Genomic DNA, 17,772 nt, shown 5'->3' with positions numbered 1-17,772 from the left:
AAACAACAAGAATTACCTGCTTTTCTCTAGCACCTTTCCTGCCCCAGAACTCTGCAAAGCTCTGCACAGCCAATGACGTATATTTTCCCAGTGTAATCTAACTTGTAGGAAATGCTCATGTCTGCTTGAGGGCGAATGTTGGACAGTGGCATTGAGTGGGCCTCCTCCCCAGCCCCTCCTGTGGTCTTTTGGGTCTTTCTATACCCACCTAGGAGGGCAGACAATGCCCCTCGGCACTGACCCTCCCGTGGTGCGGCGCTCCCTCAGCACCAGGTCTCTGCCGCTGGAGAATCTGTTTGCTGAGTGATCTACGAGGGACCCACAGGCCAACACGTGTCCTGCGGTCGATGTTAGCCTGACGTACTGGTCTATTTTTCCACCTCCTGGCAGTCCCCCCAGTGCGTCTTGTTTATAGCTGGGATGTATTAGTTGGCACTCTCTCACAAGTGAGTTATTGTCAGAGCCACGGACAGCTGTGGGTCTGCTGAGAGCAGGCGCCAAGGGAGGCTGCCACCAGACACATAACCCTGAGTGTCAGCCAGTGAGCGAGGCACGGACACCCCGAGGCCGTTTTCTATGCTGTATCCACACACTGCAAGCACACACGTGTGGTGGAACACTCTCCACTTGCCCTGGATGAGTGCAGCTGGGCGGCACAGTGGATTAGCACTGCTGCCTCACAGTGCCAGGGATCTGAGTTCAATTCTGGGTTGGGGTCACTGTCTGTGTGGAGTCTGCACATTCCACTCATGTCTGCGTGGGTTTCCTCCCACAGACCGAATAACGTAGTTGTTAGGTGGATTGGCCATGCTAAGTTGCCCCTTAGTGTCGGGGGACTAGCGGGATTAATGCACGAGGTTCGGGGATACGGCTTGGTTGGGATAATTTTCAATGCAGGCTCGATGGGCCGAATGGTCTCCTTTTGCCCTGTTGGGACTCTCAGAACCCAAGGACAAAGCAGTCCCACTCGATCGACACGCTGACCACGAACATTCACTCCCTCCGCCACTGATGCACGGTGGCTGCCGTGTGAACCGTCTACAACACACACTGCAGCAACTCACCAAGGCTCCCCTCCCTATCTCTGCACATACGCCCCCGTCCCTATCTCTGTAACCCCCTACGCCCCCGTCCCTATCTCTGTAACCCCCTACGCCCCCGTCCCTATCTCTGTAACCCCCTACGCCCCCGTCCCTATCTCTGTAACCCCCTACGCCCCCGTCCCTATCTCTGTAACCTCCTCCAGCCCCAACATCTCCTCCAGGACCTGTATATACATCAGTATTACCTGTGTTATTTATGGAGTCATAGAGGTTTATGGCAAGGAGACAGGCCTTTTGGCCCATTGTACCCATGTAATTGTCTAAATGCTTTTTTAAAAGACACAATTGTACCCGCCTCTACTACTACCTCTGGCAGCTCGTTCCAGACACTCACCACCCTCTGTGTGGGGAAAAAATTGCCCCTCTGCACACTTTTACATATCTCCCCTTTCACCTTAAACCGACGCCCTCTAGTTTTAGACTCCCCTACCTTTGGGGAAAAGATATTGACTATCTAGCTGATCTGTGCCCCTCATTATTTTATAGACCTCTATAAGATCACCCCTCTGCCTCCTTCGCTCCAGAGATAAAAGTCCCAGTCTATCCAGCTTCTCCTTATAACTCAAACCATCAAGTCCCAGTAGCATCCTAGTAAATCTTTTCTGCACTCTTTCTAGTTTAATAATATCCTTTCTATAATAGGGTGACCAGAACTGTACACAGTATTCCAAGTGTGGCCTTACCAATGTCTTGTACAGCTTCAACAAGACGTCCCAACTCCTGTATTCAATGTCCTGACCGATGAAACCAAGCATGCCGAATGCCTTCTTCACCACTCTGTCCACCTGTGACTCCACTTTCAAGGAGCTATGAACCTGTACCCCGAGATCTCTTTGTTCTGTAACTCTCTCCCCCAGTGCCCTACCATTAACTGGACATTATCCTGGAGACTTAGTTGAAAACTGCTGCTCTGTTGCGTTAATCCCTGGTTTCCCCTTCCCTTCCCAGGTTCCTCATCTTTTTCGATGATGGCTACGCTTCCTACGTTAGCCTGTCGGAGCTCTATCCCATCTGCAGACCACGTGAGTTCCTTATCCTAAAGTAGGAATGGTTTCGGAGAGTCTTTGATTGTGGCATGGGGGTGGGGTTTTTTTTTTATTCATTCCTGGGACATGGGCATCGCTGGCTGGGGGTCCCGGGTTCAGATCCCATCACGGCAGGTGGTGGAATTTGAATTCACTTTGGAAAAAAAAACCTGGAAATAAGAATCTGCTGATGACCCATTGTCAGGAAAACCCATCTGGTTCCCTTTAGGGAAGGAAATCTGCCGTCCTTACCCCGGTCTGGCCTACATGTGACTCCAGAGCCACACAGCAATGTGGTTGACTCTCAACTGCCCCTCCAAGGGGCGACTAGGGATGGGGCAATGAACGCTGGACCCAGCCTGCGACGCCGGTGGCCCAGGAATGGATAAAAAGAAAAATACACCCGGAAAGGATGCTTTCTATCGTGCATCTAAGAATTGGTGAGGGGCAGGTAGTGTTGAGGGAAGAGGGGGGTTGCAGAAGGACTTGGACAGGTTAGGAGAGTGGGCAAAGAAGTAGCAGATGGAATACACTGTGGAAAAGTGTGAGGTTATTCACCTTGGAAGGAGGAATGGAGGCAGGGGCTATTTTCTAAATGGGGATAGAATTCGGAAATCAGAAACACAAAGGGATTTGGGAGTCCCGGTTCAAGATTCTCTTAAGGTTAACGTGCAGGTTCAGTCGGCAGTGAGGAAGGCAAATGCAATGTTAGCATTCACGTCGAGAGGGCTAGAATACAAGAGCAGGGATGGACTTCTGAGGCTGTATAAGGCTCTGGTCAGACCCCATTTGGAGAATTGTGAGCAGTTTTGGGCCCCGTATCTAAGGAAGGATGTGCCGGGCCTTGGAAAGGGTCCAGAGGAGGTTCACAAGAATGATCCCTGGAATGAAGAGCTTGTCGGATGAGGAACGGGTTGAGGACTCTGGGTCTGTACTCGTTGGAGTTTAGAAGGATGGTGGGAGGGGGATCTTATTGAAACTTACAGGATACTGCGAGGCCCTGGATAGAGTGGACGTGGAGAGGATGTTTCCACTAGTAGGAAAAACTAGAACCAGAGGGGGCACAACCTCAGGCTAAAGGGACGATCCTTTAAAACAGAGACGGGGAGGAATTTCTTCAGCCAGAGAGTGGGGAATCTGTGGAACTCTTTGCCGCGGAGGAGGCCGGGTCACTGAGTGTCTTTAAGACAGAGATAGATAGGTTCCTGATTAATAAGGGGATCAGGGGTTATGGGGAAAAGGCAGGAGAATGGGGGGATGAGAAAAATATCAGCCATGATTGAATGGGGGAGCAGGCTTGATGGGCCGAGTGGCCTCATTGTGCTGCTATGTCTTATGGTGAGAGTCGTAGCGGACGTGTCAAATTTCCTTAGTCTTCTGAGAAAGTAGAGGTGTTGGTGGGGCTTTCTTAACTATAGTGTCGTAGCGGACATGCTACTGGTTGGCCGGGTCTAAAGGGGGCAGGACAGGGGGGTCACATTTGAGGAGGCGCTCCGAGCGGAGGTTGGGGTGGGGTGGAGGGGGGGAACGTGGGTGTCGGGTCTCGGCCAGCTGGTAATGCCTGCCCCCTTCTTCCCCCCGAACCCCCAACGCAGTGACCAAGACCTGGGAGGACATCGAGGATGTCTCTTGCCGGGACTTCATCGAGGAGTACATCACCGCCTACCCCAACAGGCCCATGGTGCTGCTGAAGAACGGGCAGCAGATCAAGACCGAGTGGGAGGGCACCTGGTGGAAGTCCAGGGTTGAGGAGGTGGACGGCAGCTTGGTCAAGATCCTCTTTCTGGTAAGCTGCTTCTGGTGGGAGGCATGGTGAGGAGCGTCCGAGGCTCTGCACTGGATGGAGCAGTGGGCAGGGGGCGGAGGGGGGGTGTTCTCACTTAAACTTACAGAATACTGAAAGGCCTGGATAGAGTGGATATGGGGAAGATAGAACATAGAACATTACAGCGCAGAACAGGCCCTTCGGCCCACCATGTTGCGCCGACCAGTTAAAAAACAATGACCCTCTAACCTAAACCAATCCCTTTCCATCCATAAACCTATCCACGGATCTCTTAAACGCCCCCAAACTAGGCGCATTTACAACTGCAGCAGGCAGGGCATTCCAATCCCTCACCACCCTCTGGGTAAAGAACCTACCCCTGACATCCGTCCTATATCTACCGCCCCTTAATTTAAAGCCATGCCCCCTCGTGCTAGATTTCTCCATCCGAGGAAAAAGGCTATCACTGTCCACCCTATCTAAACCTCTAATCATCTTATATGTTTCAATAAGGTCCCCTCTTAGCCGCCTTCTTTCTAACGAAAACAACCCCAAATCCCTCAGTCTCTCCTCATAGGACCTCCCCCCCCATACCAGGCAACATCCTGGTAAACCTCCTCTGCACCCTCTCCAAAGCCTCCACATCCTTCCTATAATGTGGGGACCAGAACTGCACACAATACTCCAAGTGCGGCCGCACCAGAGTCTTGTACAGTTGCAACATGACACTGCGACTCCTAAATTCAACCCCCCTACCAATAAACGCCAAGACACCGTATGCCTTCTTAACAACCTTATCTACAAGACGTCTCCATTAGTAGGAGAGACGAGAATGCAAAATACTAATTGCCTTTAATTGAAATACCTTCCAAGCGTTTGATGAACAAGGATAGCAGTTCAATTAATTAACACGCCTGGTACTAACTCATGTACTGAACTTTAACTAAACATTGTTTTTAGTTAGATGGATAAAGTTAGATACCAACAAGCCTGGGAAAAGAAACCATTCTCGATGTAGACTCTATCTCCTCATTCTCTGAAGCATCCTTCAGGGTTCAGGTCTTCTTGCGCTTGTTGATCGCTTTTGAGATCAACAAAGGCTCACAAAACCTGGCACTCCCCGGGCGCTGACCCTCGGACAGCCCGGCAAGCGCAGCCACTCCTCGCGTCTGCGTGGATTTCCTCTGGGTGCTCTGGTTCCCTCCCACTATCTGAAAGATGTGCAGGTTAGGGTGGATTGGCCGTGCTAAATTCTCCCTTGGTGTCCAAAGATGTGCAGGTTAGGAGGATTGACCATGCCCCCACTCCCCCCCACCATCACTGAACGCCCGCGGAGGGGAGCGGCAGGAGGGGAGTTGAGGAAGGTTTGAAACGGAGGTCAGGAGGAATTTATTTATTTAACTTATTATTATTAATTATCTTTCAGACAACAAGGCACAGTGGTTTTCACAGCGCTAGGGACCCGGGTTCAATTCCCAGCTTGGGTCACTCGGAGTCTGCATGTTCTGCCAGACCTCCTGAGATTTTCCAGCATTTTCTCTCCTTGTTGTAGGTTAGGGTGGATTGGCCATGCTAAATTGCCCCTTAGTCCAAAGATGTGTAGGTTAGGGTGGATTGGCCGTGGTAAATTGTCCCTTAGTCCAAAGATGTGTAGGTTAGGGTGGATTGGCCATGCTAAATTGTCCCTTAGTATCCAAAGATGTGCAGGTTAGGGTGGATTGGTCATGCTAAATTGCCCCTTAGTATCCAAAGATGTGCAGGTTAGGGTGGATTGGTCATGCTAAATTGTCCCTTAGTGTCCAAAGATGTGTAGGTTAGGGTGGATTGGCCGTGCTAAATTGCCCCTTAGTGTCCAAAGATGTGCAGGTTAGGGTGGATTGGCTGTGGTAAATGTGCAGGGATCTGGGAATCGGGTGGAGGGGACTTTCGGGGGAGCCAGTGCAGACTCGATAAAGCATCCAGATTGTGTGGTTCACGATTCCTGCTTCTGCTCTGTCATCCTAGAGATAATTGCCCTCTTATCTTGCCCCCACCCCCACCCCCCACCCCCGGCAGTGTTGGACTGCGTCCCTGGAATGAGAGGGGTGGGAATCGCACCCAGGAGCACTGGCGCGGTAGTGTGACTGGCGGGCGTCTCGGTGCCGCCGGGCATCGTTCTGCCCAGGGGACGTCACCTTTCTTTCTCCCCCCCCCCCCTCCGACAGCCTGTTTTCTCGCCCCACCCCGGGAAGGTATTTTTTTGCTGTTTTTCCTTCTGTCTGTCTTCCCTCTCGCTGAAGGACGATAAGCGCTGCGAATGGATTTACCGCGGCTCGACGCGCCTGGAGCCCATGTTCAACCTGAAGATGACCACTGCCTACAGGCAGGGAGGGCAGAGCGGGCAGCAGCGGACACGGCCCAATGTTGGTGAGTGGCCCCGTCCCCGCTGAGGGTCCGCGGGGAGAAGGGGGAATGGGGGGGGGGGGGCGCAAAAGGAGGAATTCGGGGAGGTTCGAAACAGGGATCGGGAGGGATTTAGTTATTTGATTTATTATTATCTTTCAGACAACAAGGCACAGTGGGGTTAGCACTGCTGCCTCACAGCGCCAGGGACCCGGGTTCAATTCTAGGACTTGGGTCACTATCTATGTGGAGTTTGCACGTTCTCCCCATGTCTGCGTGGGTTTCCTCCAGGTGCTCCGGTTTTCTCCCACAGTCTGAAAGGCGTGCTGATTAGATGCATTGGCCAATCTAAATTGCCCCTTAGTGTCTAAGGATGTGTAGGTTAGGTGGATTGGCCATGCTAAATTGCCCCTTAGTGTCCAAAGATGTGCAGGTTAGGGTGGATTGGCCATGCTAAATTGCCCCTTAGTGTCCAAAGATGTGTAGGTTAGGGTGGATTGGCCATGCTAAATTGCCCCTTAGTGTCCAAAGATGTGTAGGTTAGGGTGGATTGACCATGCTAAATTGCCCCTTAGTGTCCAAAGATGTGCGGGTTAGGGTGGATTGGCCATGCTAAATTGCCCCTTAGTGTCCAAAGATGTGTAGGTTAGGGTGGATTGACCATGCTAAATTGCCCCTTAGTGTCCAAAGATGTGCGGGTTAGGGTGGATTGGCCATGCTAAATTGCCCCTTAGTGTCCAAAGATGTGTAGGTTAGGGTGGATTGACCATGCTAAATTGCCCCTTAGTGTCCAAAGATGTGAAGGTTAGGGTGGATTGGCCATGCTAAATTGTCCCTTGGTGCCCAAAAGAAGTTAAAGTTTATGCGTTTATTAGTCAGAAGTAGGCTTACATTAACACTACAATGAAGTTACTGTGAAATTTTCCTGGTCGCCACAGTCCGGTGCCTATTTGGGTCAACGCACCCTAACCAGCACTGCTTTCAGACTGTGGGAGGAAACCGGAGCACCCGGAGGAGACCCACGCAGACACGGGGAGAATGTGCAGACAGACTCCACACAGACAGTGACCCACGCTGGGAATCGAAGCCGGGTCCCTGGTGCTGTGAAGCAGCAGTGCTGACCCACTGTGCTACTGTGCCTATGCTATGCTATGCTGTCTGTGCTGTGTGCAGGTTAAGTGGATTGGCCATTTTAAATTGCCCCTTGGTGTCAGGGGGATTAGCAGGATAAATGTGTGGGGTTATGGGAATAGGGCCTGGGCTGGGATTGTGGTTGGTGCAGACTTGATGGGCTGAATGGCCTCCTTCTGCACTGTTGGGATTCTATGATTCTGTTGTCACATGTATTGGGATACAGTGAAAAGTATTGTTTCTTGCACGCTATACAGACAAAGCATACCATTCATAGAGTACATAGATTCGATTTATTATTGTCACGTGTATTGGGATACAGTGAAAAGTATTGTTTCTTGTGCGCTACAGACAAAGCATACCATTCATAGAGTACAGAGTGGAGAAGGAAAGGAGAGGGTGCAGAATGTAGTGTTACAGTCACAGCGAGGGTGTAGCGAAAGATCAACTTAATGCGAGGTGGGTCCATTCAAAAGTCTGACAGCAGCAGGGAAGAAGCTGTTCTTGAGTCGGTCGGTACGGGACCTCAGACTTTTGTATCTTTTTCCCGATGGAAGAAGGTGGAAGAGAGAATGTCCGGGGTGTGTGTGTGGGGGGGGGGGGTCCTTGATTATGCCGGCTGCTTTTCCCCGAGGCAGCGGGAAGTGTAGACGGAGTCAGTGGATACACTGAAAGCAAGCGTGCAGGTACAGCAGGCAGTAAAGAAGGCACATGGTATGTTGGCCTTCAGAGCAAGAGGATTTGAGTTTAGGGATAGGGATGTTTTGCTGCAATTGTACAGGGCGTTGGTGAGGCCACGCCTGGAGTATTGTGCGCAGTTTTGGTCTCCTTATCTGAGGAAGGATGTTCCTTGCTATAGAGGGAGCGCAGCGAGGGTTTCCCAGGCTGATTCCTGGGGTGGCAGGTCTGTCCTATGAGGAGAGACTGAGTGGGTTAGGATTATATTCACTGGAGTTTAGAAGAGGGAGAGGGGATCTGATAGAAACTTATAAAATTCTAACAGGGTTAGATTCAGAAAGAATGTTCCTGATAGTGGGGGAAGTCCAGAACTAGGGGGGGGGGTCAGAGTTTGAGGATAAGGGGTAAACCTTTTAGGGACTGAGGTGAGGGGAAATTTCTTCACCCAGAGGGTGGGGAATGTGTGGAATTCACTCCCACAGAAAGTAGCTGAGGCCAAAATGTTTGTGTGACCGCAAGAAGAAATTAGATATCACTCTTCTGCCTGGTGAGGCCACACCTGGAGCATTGTGCGCACACTGCTTTGTCTCCTTTTGTGAGGAAGGATGTTCTTGCTCTCGAGGGAGTGCAGTGAAGGTTTACCAGGCTGATTCCGGGGACGGCGGGACTGATGTACGAGGAGAGATTGACCAGGTTTAGAGTTGTTTTCACTGGAGTTCAGACAAACGAGGGTGGAGATCTCACAGAGATTTATACAATTCTAACAGGACTGGACAGGGTGGATGCAGGGAGGATGGTGGGGGGAGTCCAGAACCAGGGGGTCACAGTCTGAGGACTGGGGGTAGACCATTTAGGAGGGAGGTGAGGAGACATTTCTTCACCCGGTGAGCCTGTGGAATTCATTCCCACAGGAAGGAGTTGATGCCAAAACATGGAATGTATTCAAGAGGCAGCTGGATAGAGCACTGGGGGGCGAACGGGATCAAAGGTTATGGGGAGAAAGCAGGATGAGGCTATTGAGTTGGTGGATCAGCCATGATCGAATGGCCTCTTCCTGCTCCTACCTTCTATGTTTCTTGGGGCTAAGGGGATTTGGGTGGGAAGAGGGGGGGAGTCAGGATATTGAATTTGATGGACAGCCACGATCAGGTCTTGGCTGGAAGGGCTGAATGGCCTCCTCCTTCCCAGAACTACAGCTCGCATGAGGGGAGTGGGATTGAAGATACAGGCAACGCGGCGAGTCCCCCCCCCCACAGTAACGCGATTGTCCGATTTTTTTTTTTTCTCTCTCCCTCTGCAACAAGGTGCCGTCCGCACGAAGGGTCCAGTGGTGCAGTACACGCAGGACCTGACCATCACCACGCAGAACCCGCAGCCGCTGCTCCCGACGCAACCTCCCTCGGCCCACCAGCAGCCCTTTCCTCCGCCGGCTTTCCCACCGCAACCCCAGTCGCCGGTGGACAAGACAGAGTAAGTTTACCGCGGGGGGGGGGGGGGGGGGAGGGGGCGGGGTGGTGGTGGTGGTGTAGTGGTTCCATCGGCCAGGCGCCTGGGAGCCGGAGGGTGCCAGGGTGACGACGGTTGATTTGATTGGCAAAAGGACCAGGACTGGGCGGCAAATCTCAGCAAGGTCGCAGTGCTGATGGAGGGGTCATCGTGTCCCTGCCGGCTCTTTGCAAGGGCAACCCACAGTCCCACCGCTCCCCCACCCCACACAACCTGATTTGTGTCCCACAAGTCAGCTTACGTTAACACCGCAATGAAGTTAGTGTGAAAATCCCCTAGTCGCCACACTCCTGTTTGGGTACATTGAGGGAGAACTTAGCATGGCCAATCCACCCTAACCCGCACATCTTTGGACACTAAGGGTCAATTTAGCATGGCCAATCCACCCTAACCCGCACATCTTTGGACACTAAGGGACAATTTAGCATGGCCAATCCACCCTAACCCGCACATCTTTGGACACTAAGGGACAATTTAGCATGGCCAATCCACCTAACCTGTACATCTTTGGACACTAAGGCGCAATTTAGCATGGCCAATCCACCCTAACCTACACATCTTTGGACACTGAGGGACAATTTAGCATGGCCAATCCACCCTAACCTGCACATCATTCAAAGGAAACCAGAGCACCCGGAAGAAACCAACGCAGACATAGGGGAGAAAGTGCAGACTCCACACAGACAGTGACCCTAGAAGAGGAAACCGATATCCTAGTGGTGTTATGGTTAGATTATTAATCCAGAAACTCCAGCTAATCTTCAGGGGGACCCGGGTTCGAATCCCGCCACGGCAGATGGTGGAATTAGAATTCAATAAAAAATACCTGGAATTAAGAATCTACTGACGACCCATTGTCGGAAAAACCCATCTGGTTCCCTTTAGGGAAGGAAATCTGCCGTCCTTACCCCGGTCTGGCCTGCATGTGACTCCAGAGCAACACAGCAATGTGGTCGACTCTCAACTGCCCCTCCAAGGGGCAACTAGGGATGGGTAATAAATGCTGGACCAGCCAGCGATGCCCGTGTCCCACAGATGGATAAAATTAAAAAGTCTGCCTCCATCTCTTTTCCCTTGTATCAGCCCCATGTCTTTGCCAGGGGGGATGGATTGGCCATGCTAAATTGCCCCTTAGTGTCCAAAGATGTGCGGGTTAGATGGATTAATAGGTCAATAAACCATCTCACCAAGGCCCCCTCCCTATGCTGTGCCTGAGAGTCGTGCTGACTCGATGGGCTGGGTAATGTCCTGCACTGTCAGCGTTCTCTAGCGTCCTGATTCCGAGGTAAAGGATGGACCATCTGGGATATGGCCAAAGGTTTCTCTTTGCCCTTTGAACTTGCGGAAGAGGTGTTGTAATTTTTGTTTGTGTTCTTTGATGCTCTCAGCTCTTCCTTTCCAACTCCTCCTCCCTCTCTCACACTCTCTTTCTGTCTCTCCTCACTCACTCACTCACTCCCTCTCTCTCTCTGTCTCACACACTCTCTCTGTCTCACACACTCTCTCTCTCTCTCTCTCTGTCTCACACTCTCTCTCTCTCTCTCTCACACTCTCTCTCTCTCTCTCTCTCTCTCTCTCTCTGTCTCACACACACACACACATTCACACCCTCCCTCTCTCTCACACTCTTCCTCCCTCCCTCCTTTTCTCTTTCTTGCACTCCCCCTCCCTCTGTGTCTCCCCCTCCCTCTGTGTCTCCCCCTCCCTCTGTGTCTCCCCCTCCCTCTGTGTCTCTCACATTCACTCACTCTCTCGCTCCCTCTCCACAGGAGTCTGGGAAGCTTGGCGCAGTCCAGGAAGCAGGTGGCTAAGAAGAGCACGGCCTTTCGGCCCCTCATCCTGCCCCCCCGGGCAGCAGAGTCAGCGGGTGCCCAGGACCCAGCCAGTGCCGGCGAGGTGCCACCAGCCGGCAAACCCGCAGGAACCCAGCCGTTCAGGTAGGCGAGCGTCCGGGACGGGGTGGGAGAGAGCTCGGAAGGTGGGCTGTTAGTCAGCCACGTGGCTCTGGCTGCCGTCTACACGGGTAAACCGGCGCCCTGCGTGTGCTGGTACCCTTCACCGGAGTGCCAACTGGCATAGCAGCTGGTGCCAGACCAGGGAAAGAGACACCGGTTCAGTGACCACAATCCCTGAGAGACAGAGCAGCTCCCAATTGTACCCCAGCCCCCTACACCCCCCTCCCTAGCTCTGTAACCTCCTCCAGCCCCCTACACCCCCTCCCTATCTCTGTAACCTCCTCCAGCCCCCTACACCCCCCTCCCTATCTCTGTAACCTCCTCCAGCCCCCTACACCCCCCTCCCTATCTCTGTAACCTCCTCCAGCCCCCTACACCCCCTCCCTATCTCTGTAACCTCCTCCAGCCCCCTACACCCCCTCCCTATCTCTGTAACCTCCTCCAGCCCCCTACATCCCCCTCCCTATCTCTGTAACCTCCTCCAGCCCCCTACACCCCCCTCCCTATCTCTGTAACCTCCTCCAGCCCCCTACACCCCCCTCCCTATCTCTGTAACCTCCTCCAATTCCGGCCTACACAATCAATAGGGGCAGGAATAGACCATACAGTCCATCCTGTTACCTACTCGCTTAACCTGTCCATATCTCTTTGCTGACTTCCCGCCACTTGCATTCCCAGCTAGATTGGTCTTGCAGACCCCAAACCCTGTCGCCCCCTCGTGTCGTCCCCCCCCCCCCCCTCACCCTCGCGTGCCTCGTGTGTGGCCCTCTCTGTCTCTGTCTGTCTGTCTCTCGTGTGTGGGGCCCCCCAACACCTGGTCCCTTCCTTCTCCCCCTCTCGCCCTCGTGCATGGTCCCTCCCTCTCTTGCCCTCATGTGCGGTAGCCCCCCGTCCCTCACCCTCGTGTGTGGCCTCTCACGCTCTCTCGCTCTCTCTCTCTCTCTCTCTCTCTCTCTCTCTCTCTCTTTCTCCCCCCATTTCCCCTGGCCTGAGGGTGTGCCCGTCCCCCTCCCTCTGGGCCCAGAGGGGAGGAGGGTTGGATCTCCCTCTGGCCCTGGTGTGTCGACCCTGCTCGCACCGCCACCTAAAGTCGCCCCTTGGCGTCAACCACTTCGACTGAACTCCCGATTGCTGAATATCTCCTCGCCGTGGGGCTCGCTCGATGTCGGGGAAGGGTCTGTGGGTTGCGAGTCCTGGGTGCTATCCCAATGCAGACCGTCAGCAGACTGAATGGTCCCTCATTCCCTCCCTCCCTCCCTCCCTCATTCGTTTCCCTCCCTCTCTCCTTCCCTCCCTCCCTCCCTTCTTCATTCATTTCCCTCCCTTCTTCATTCATTTCCCTCCCTCCTTCATTCATTTCCCTCCCTCCTTCATTCATTTCCCTCCTCCTTCATTCGTTTCCCTCCTCCTTCATTCGTTTCCCTCCTTCTTCTTCATTTGTTTCCCTCCTTCTTCTTCATTTGTTTCCCTCCTTCTTCTTCATTTGTTTCCCTCCTTCTTCTTCATTCGTTTCCCTCCTTCTTCTTCATTCGTTTCCCTCCTTCTTCTTCATTCGTTTCCCTCCTTCTTCTTCATTCGTTTCCCTCCTTCTTCTTCATTCGTTTCCCTCCTTCTTCTTCATTCGTTTCCCTCCTTCTTCTTCATTCGTTTCCCTCCTTCTTCTTCATTCGTTTCCCTCCTTCTTCTTCATTCGTTTCCCTCCTTCTTCTTCATTCGTTTCCCTCCTTCTTCTTCATTCGTTTCCCTCCTTCTTCTTCATTCGTTTCCCTCCTTCTTCTTCATTCGTTTCCCTCCTTCTTCTTCATTCGCTTCCCTCCTTCTTCTTCATTCGTTTCCCTCCTTCTTCTTCATTCGTTTCCCTCCTTCTTCTTCATTCGTTTCCCTCCTTCTTCTTCATTCGTTTCCCTCCTTCTTCTTCATTCGTTTCCCTCACTCCCTCCTGTGCTTTCCTCGCAGGCTGGGAGGCGCCCCGGAGCCTGGAGCCCCCCTGCCGCCCTCGGAGGTGGTGGACGAGCGGATGCCGGTGGAGGTGCCCTACAAGGCTCCCAGCGAGAAGCTGTTCTACGTGGCGCACAAGTGCCAGCCGGGCTGCCTGGCCCGCCCCCAGTCGGCGAGCCGGGGCCAGTACCGGGGCCGCAACCCCATGCTGGTGCCCCTGCTGTACGGCTTCCGCCGCATGACAGCCCGCCGCAAGATCAACCGCAAGATGTCCTTCCACGTGGTGTACAAGGGGCCGTGCGGACTCAGCCTGCGCAACATGGAGGAGGTGGAGCGCTACCTGGCCAGCACCCGGGGGGACTTCCTCTACCTGGAGATGTTCTGCTTCGACCCCTACGTGCTGGTGGACCGCAAGTTCCAGCCGCAGAAGCCCTTCTACTACATCCGGGACATCACCCGTGGCAAGGAGGACGTGCCGCTCTCCTGCGTCAACGAGATCGACAGCACCCCCCCGCCCCAGGTGGCCTACAGCAAGGAACGCATCCCGGGAGAGGGCGTCTTCATCAACTCCAACCCCGAGTTCCTGGTGGGCTGCGACTGCACCGACGGCTGCAAGGACAGGTGACCCCCCACCCCACCCCCCCAAACTCCAAAAGACGTGCCGGTTAGGGTGGATCGGCCGCGCTAAATTCTCCCTCGGCGTAACCCGAACAGGAGTGTGGCGACCTAGGGGGATTTTCACAGTAACTTCATTGCGGTGTTAATGTAAGCCGACTCGTGACACAAATAAGTGAACTGTAAAACGGGGCTAGTCCATCATTGGCTAATCGGTCGTTGTTGGCGCCACCACACCACCCCCCCCCCCCCCCGCCCCCCCGTCATTGGCTATCAGTCATTGGTGCCAGCCATCATTGGCACCAATCAGTCATTGGCTAGTCAGTCATTGGTACCAGCCCCGTCATTGGCTAATCAATCATTGGCTAATCAATCATTGGCTAATCAATCATTGGCGCCAATCAGTCATTGGCTAGTCAGTCATTGGCACCAGCCCGTCATTGACTAATCCATCATTGGCGCCAGCCTGTCATTGGCTAGTCAGTCACTGGCGCCAGCCCATCATTGGCTAATCAATCGTTGGCGCCAGTCAGTCATTGGCGCCAGCCCGTCATTGGCTAATCCATCATTGGCGCCAGCCTGTCATTGGCTAGTCAGTCATTGGCGCCACCCCCGTCATTGGTTAATCCATCATTGGCCGTTCGGCCGTTGGCGTCACTCTGTACTTGGGGACCACCACCGTCCTTGGGGTCTGTCAGACATTGCGGCTTCCGTGTCTTTTGGGTGGGGGGGGGCCGCTCCGCCATTGACTGCCGGTCGTTGGCCTGGATGGCTTTAATCTCGCTGCCCTGTGACCCATTTCCTTCGGAGACCTGGTTCCACTTCCAGCCCTGACTGAAGCTCTGCTGCCGCTGGTGTTTTTTTCTTCTCACAGGTCGAAGTGCGCCTGTCTGCAGCTCACCATGCAAGCAACCGCCTGTAACCCTGGCGGTCAGCTCAATTCCAGCGCCGGCTATCAGAACAAACGTCTGGACGAGTGTCTGCCCACGGGGTAAGTGACGGAGACGCAGGAGGTAGTCGCTCCTCCCCCCGCCCCCCCCAACCTCTTCCTGGAGCCATCGTCGAAGGAAACTACCCGTGTTTTCTTGCAGCGTAACAGTGTGGGGAAACTTGAAACTGTGTAGGAGATTAACGAGGTTAGGGGGTGGGGGGAGGTTACGGCAGGAGTGTGAGGAAACTACCCAGACAGATGGATCTATCCGTATATCCCTAATAAAGAGACAACATGAATGCGATAGACTTCTGCCTGTGTAACAGGGGGCTCCTTGAGTTAAATTGCCCCTTTAGTGTCCAAAGATGTGAAGGTTAGGGTGGATTGGCCATGCTAAATTGTCCCTTAGCATCCAAAGATGTCTGGGTTAGATGGATTGGCCATGCTAAATTGTCCCTTAGCGTCCAAAGATGTGCAGGTTAGGGTGGATTGGCCATGCTAAATTGTCCCTTAGTGCCCAAAGATGTGTAGATTAGGGTGGATTGGCCATGCTAAATTGTCCCTTAGTGCCCAAAGATGTGTAGATTAGGGTGGATTGGCCATGCTAAATTGTCCCTTAGTGCCCAAAGATGTGTAGATTAGGGTGGATTGGCCGTGCTAAATTGTCCCTTAGTGTCCAAAGATGTGTAGATTAGGGTGGATTGGCTGTGCTAAATTGTCCCTTAGTGCCCAAAGATGTGTAGGTTAGGGTGGATTGGCCGTGCTAATTTGTCCCTTAGTGTCCAAAGATGTGTAGATTAGGGTGGATTGGCCATGCTAAATTGTCCCTTAGTGTCCAAAGATGTGTAGGTTAGGGTGGATTGGCCATGCTAAATTGCCCCCTTAGTGTCCAAAGGGCACAGGTTCATTAGGAACTTTCCAAATGGGGAAATTTACAGGAGCTTTTTTTTTTGTGATCCATTCACAGGGTGTCATTGGCAAAGCCAAAAATTTATTACCCACTGAAGCGATGGGGGAGAGAGGGAGGGGGATTAATTGGACAGTTCTGTCAAAGCCCACACAGACAGGATGGGCTGCTGTGCTGTGAGACTCCACATGTTACTAGCTTAATCTCTCTCCTCCATTCCACCCGCTCCCCCCCCCACCATCTCTGTGTCTCTCTCTCTCTCTCTCTCTCTCTGCCTTTTTCCGCCCCCTCTCCCTCTCCCCCTCAGGATATATGAATGTAACAAGCGGTGCCGGTGTAACGTTGGGATGTGCACTAACCGATTGGTGCAGCACGGTTTGCAGGTCCGACTCCAACTCTTCAAGACGCAGAACAAAGGCTGGGGCATCCGGTGTCTGGACGACATTGCCAAGGGCTCGTTCGTCTGTATTTACGCAGGTAAATCCGCCCTCCGTCCCTTGCCAGCCCCGGGGGGGTGGGGTAAATCCGCCCTCCGTCCCTTGCCAGCCCCGGGGAGGGGGGGGGGGGTAAATCCGCCCTCCGTCCCTTGTCAGCCCCAGGGGGGTGGGGTAAATCCGCCCTCCGTCCCTTGTCAGCCCCGGGGGGGGGGGGGGGGGGTGGGGTAAATCCGCCCTCCGTCCCTTGCCAGCCCCGGGGGGAGCGGTAAATCCACCCTCCAGCCCGGGGGTAAACCCCTGGCCAGCCCAGCCGTGCAGCCACTGGCTCCGTCGCAGGTAACCCACTCGTCCTGGCGACCTGCTTCCCCCGGACTGCCTGGCTCTCTATCGAACGATAGTGTTGCTCCCCAGGGTATCATCGCCTGGTGCCTCCTCTCTGTCCCGGTGTCTCGCGATTCCCCTGTCTGTTGCAGCTGTCGCGGATGAGATTCAGACGGTGGGGGGGGGGAGGTGGAATCTACCTCCTCCTCTTCTCCCACACCCGGGGGGCTGGTGTACGTCTGTATATTTGGGGAGGGTGCGGGCAAGGCGCAGAGCGGTTATAAAGGGGCAGCGCAGTGTCTCACAGCCAGTGGCGGACTAGTGGAAGGGTGCCTGCTCTCCCTGATGCAGGGAAAGGTGGAGGAATGTTTGCAACGTGGCGTTGGACTGGGGTAAACACAGTAAGAAGTCCCACAACACCAGGTTAAAGTCCAACGGGTTTAGAACCCATCAACCCGCTTCTTAAAAATATTTAGCGAGGCAGCCTCCACCACTTCAACGGGCAGAGAATTCCAGAGATTCACCACCCTTTGAGTGAAGAAGTTCCTCCTCAACTCCGTTCTAAACCGCCTCCCCTTTATCTTGAGGCTGTGCCCCCTAGTCCTACTGTCTTTTTTGAGCGGGAAGAGTCTCTCCACCTCTATCCTATCCATCCCATTCATCATCTTATACGTCTCAATGAGATCTCCCCTCATTCTTCTAAACTCTAACGAGTACAAGCCTAGTTTATTCAGCCTCTCCTCATAGCTCAATCCCCTCAACTCCGGTATCAGCCTAGTAAACCTCCTCTGCACTCCCTCCAGGGCCAAAATATCCTTGCGCAGGTGCGGCGCCCAAAACTGCACACAGTACTCCAGCTGCGGCCTCACCAATGCCCTATACAGCTGCAGCAAGACCTCCCTACTTTTATATTCAATCCCCCTCGCTATGAAGGCCAGCATCCCATTCGCCTTCCTGACCACCTGCTGCACCTGCAAGCTGGGTTTTTGCGATTCATGCACAAGGACCCCGAGGTCCCTCTGCACCGTCGCCTGCTGCAGCTTTTCGCCACGTAAGTAATAGTCCTTCCTACCATTCT

General features: G+C 53.5%; 1 protein-coding gene across 1 annotated transcript in view; it reads left to right on the top strand.

Moving 5' to 3' along the window:
- LOC145340424 (histone-lysine N-methyltransferase SETDB1-like) overlaps positions 1–16,413 on the top strand; it is a gene marked incomplete at its 3' end in the record, with an annotated part of 33,300 nt that extends 16,887 nt beyond the window's left edge. Inside the window, 8 exon segments of the mRNA XM_080184894.1 lie at positions 2,052–2,125; positions 3,724–3,914; positions 6,173–6,299; positions 9,389–9,554; positions 11,360–11,527; positions 13,502–14,104; positions 14,973–15,089; positions 16,244–16,413. Coding sequence (XP_080041020.1) covers positions 2,052–2,125; positions 3,724–3,914; positions 6,173–6,299; positions 9,389–9,554; positions 11,360–11,527; positions 13,502–14,104; positions 14,973–15,089; positions 16,244–16,413 — 1,616 coding nt within the window.
- Positions 16,414–17,772: the final 1,359 nt, after the last annotated feature.

Source organism: Carcharhinus amblyrhynchos, unplaced genomic scaffold (assembly GCF_965287045.1).
Source record: "Carcharhinus amblyrhynchos unplaced genomic scaffold, sCarAmb.v2.hapA chromosome_1001, whole genome shotgun sequence".
NCBI lineage: Eukaryota > Metazoa > Chordata > Chondrichthyes > Carcharhiniformes > Carcharhinidae > Carcharhinus > Carcharhinus amblyrhynchos.
The sequence above is the reverse complement of the archived record's forward strand: the minus strand, read 5'-3'. Positions and strand labels throughout refer to the sequence as shown.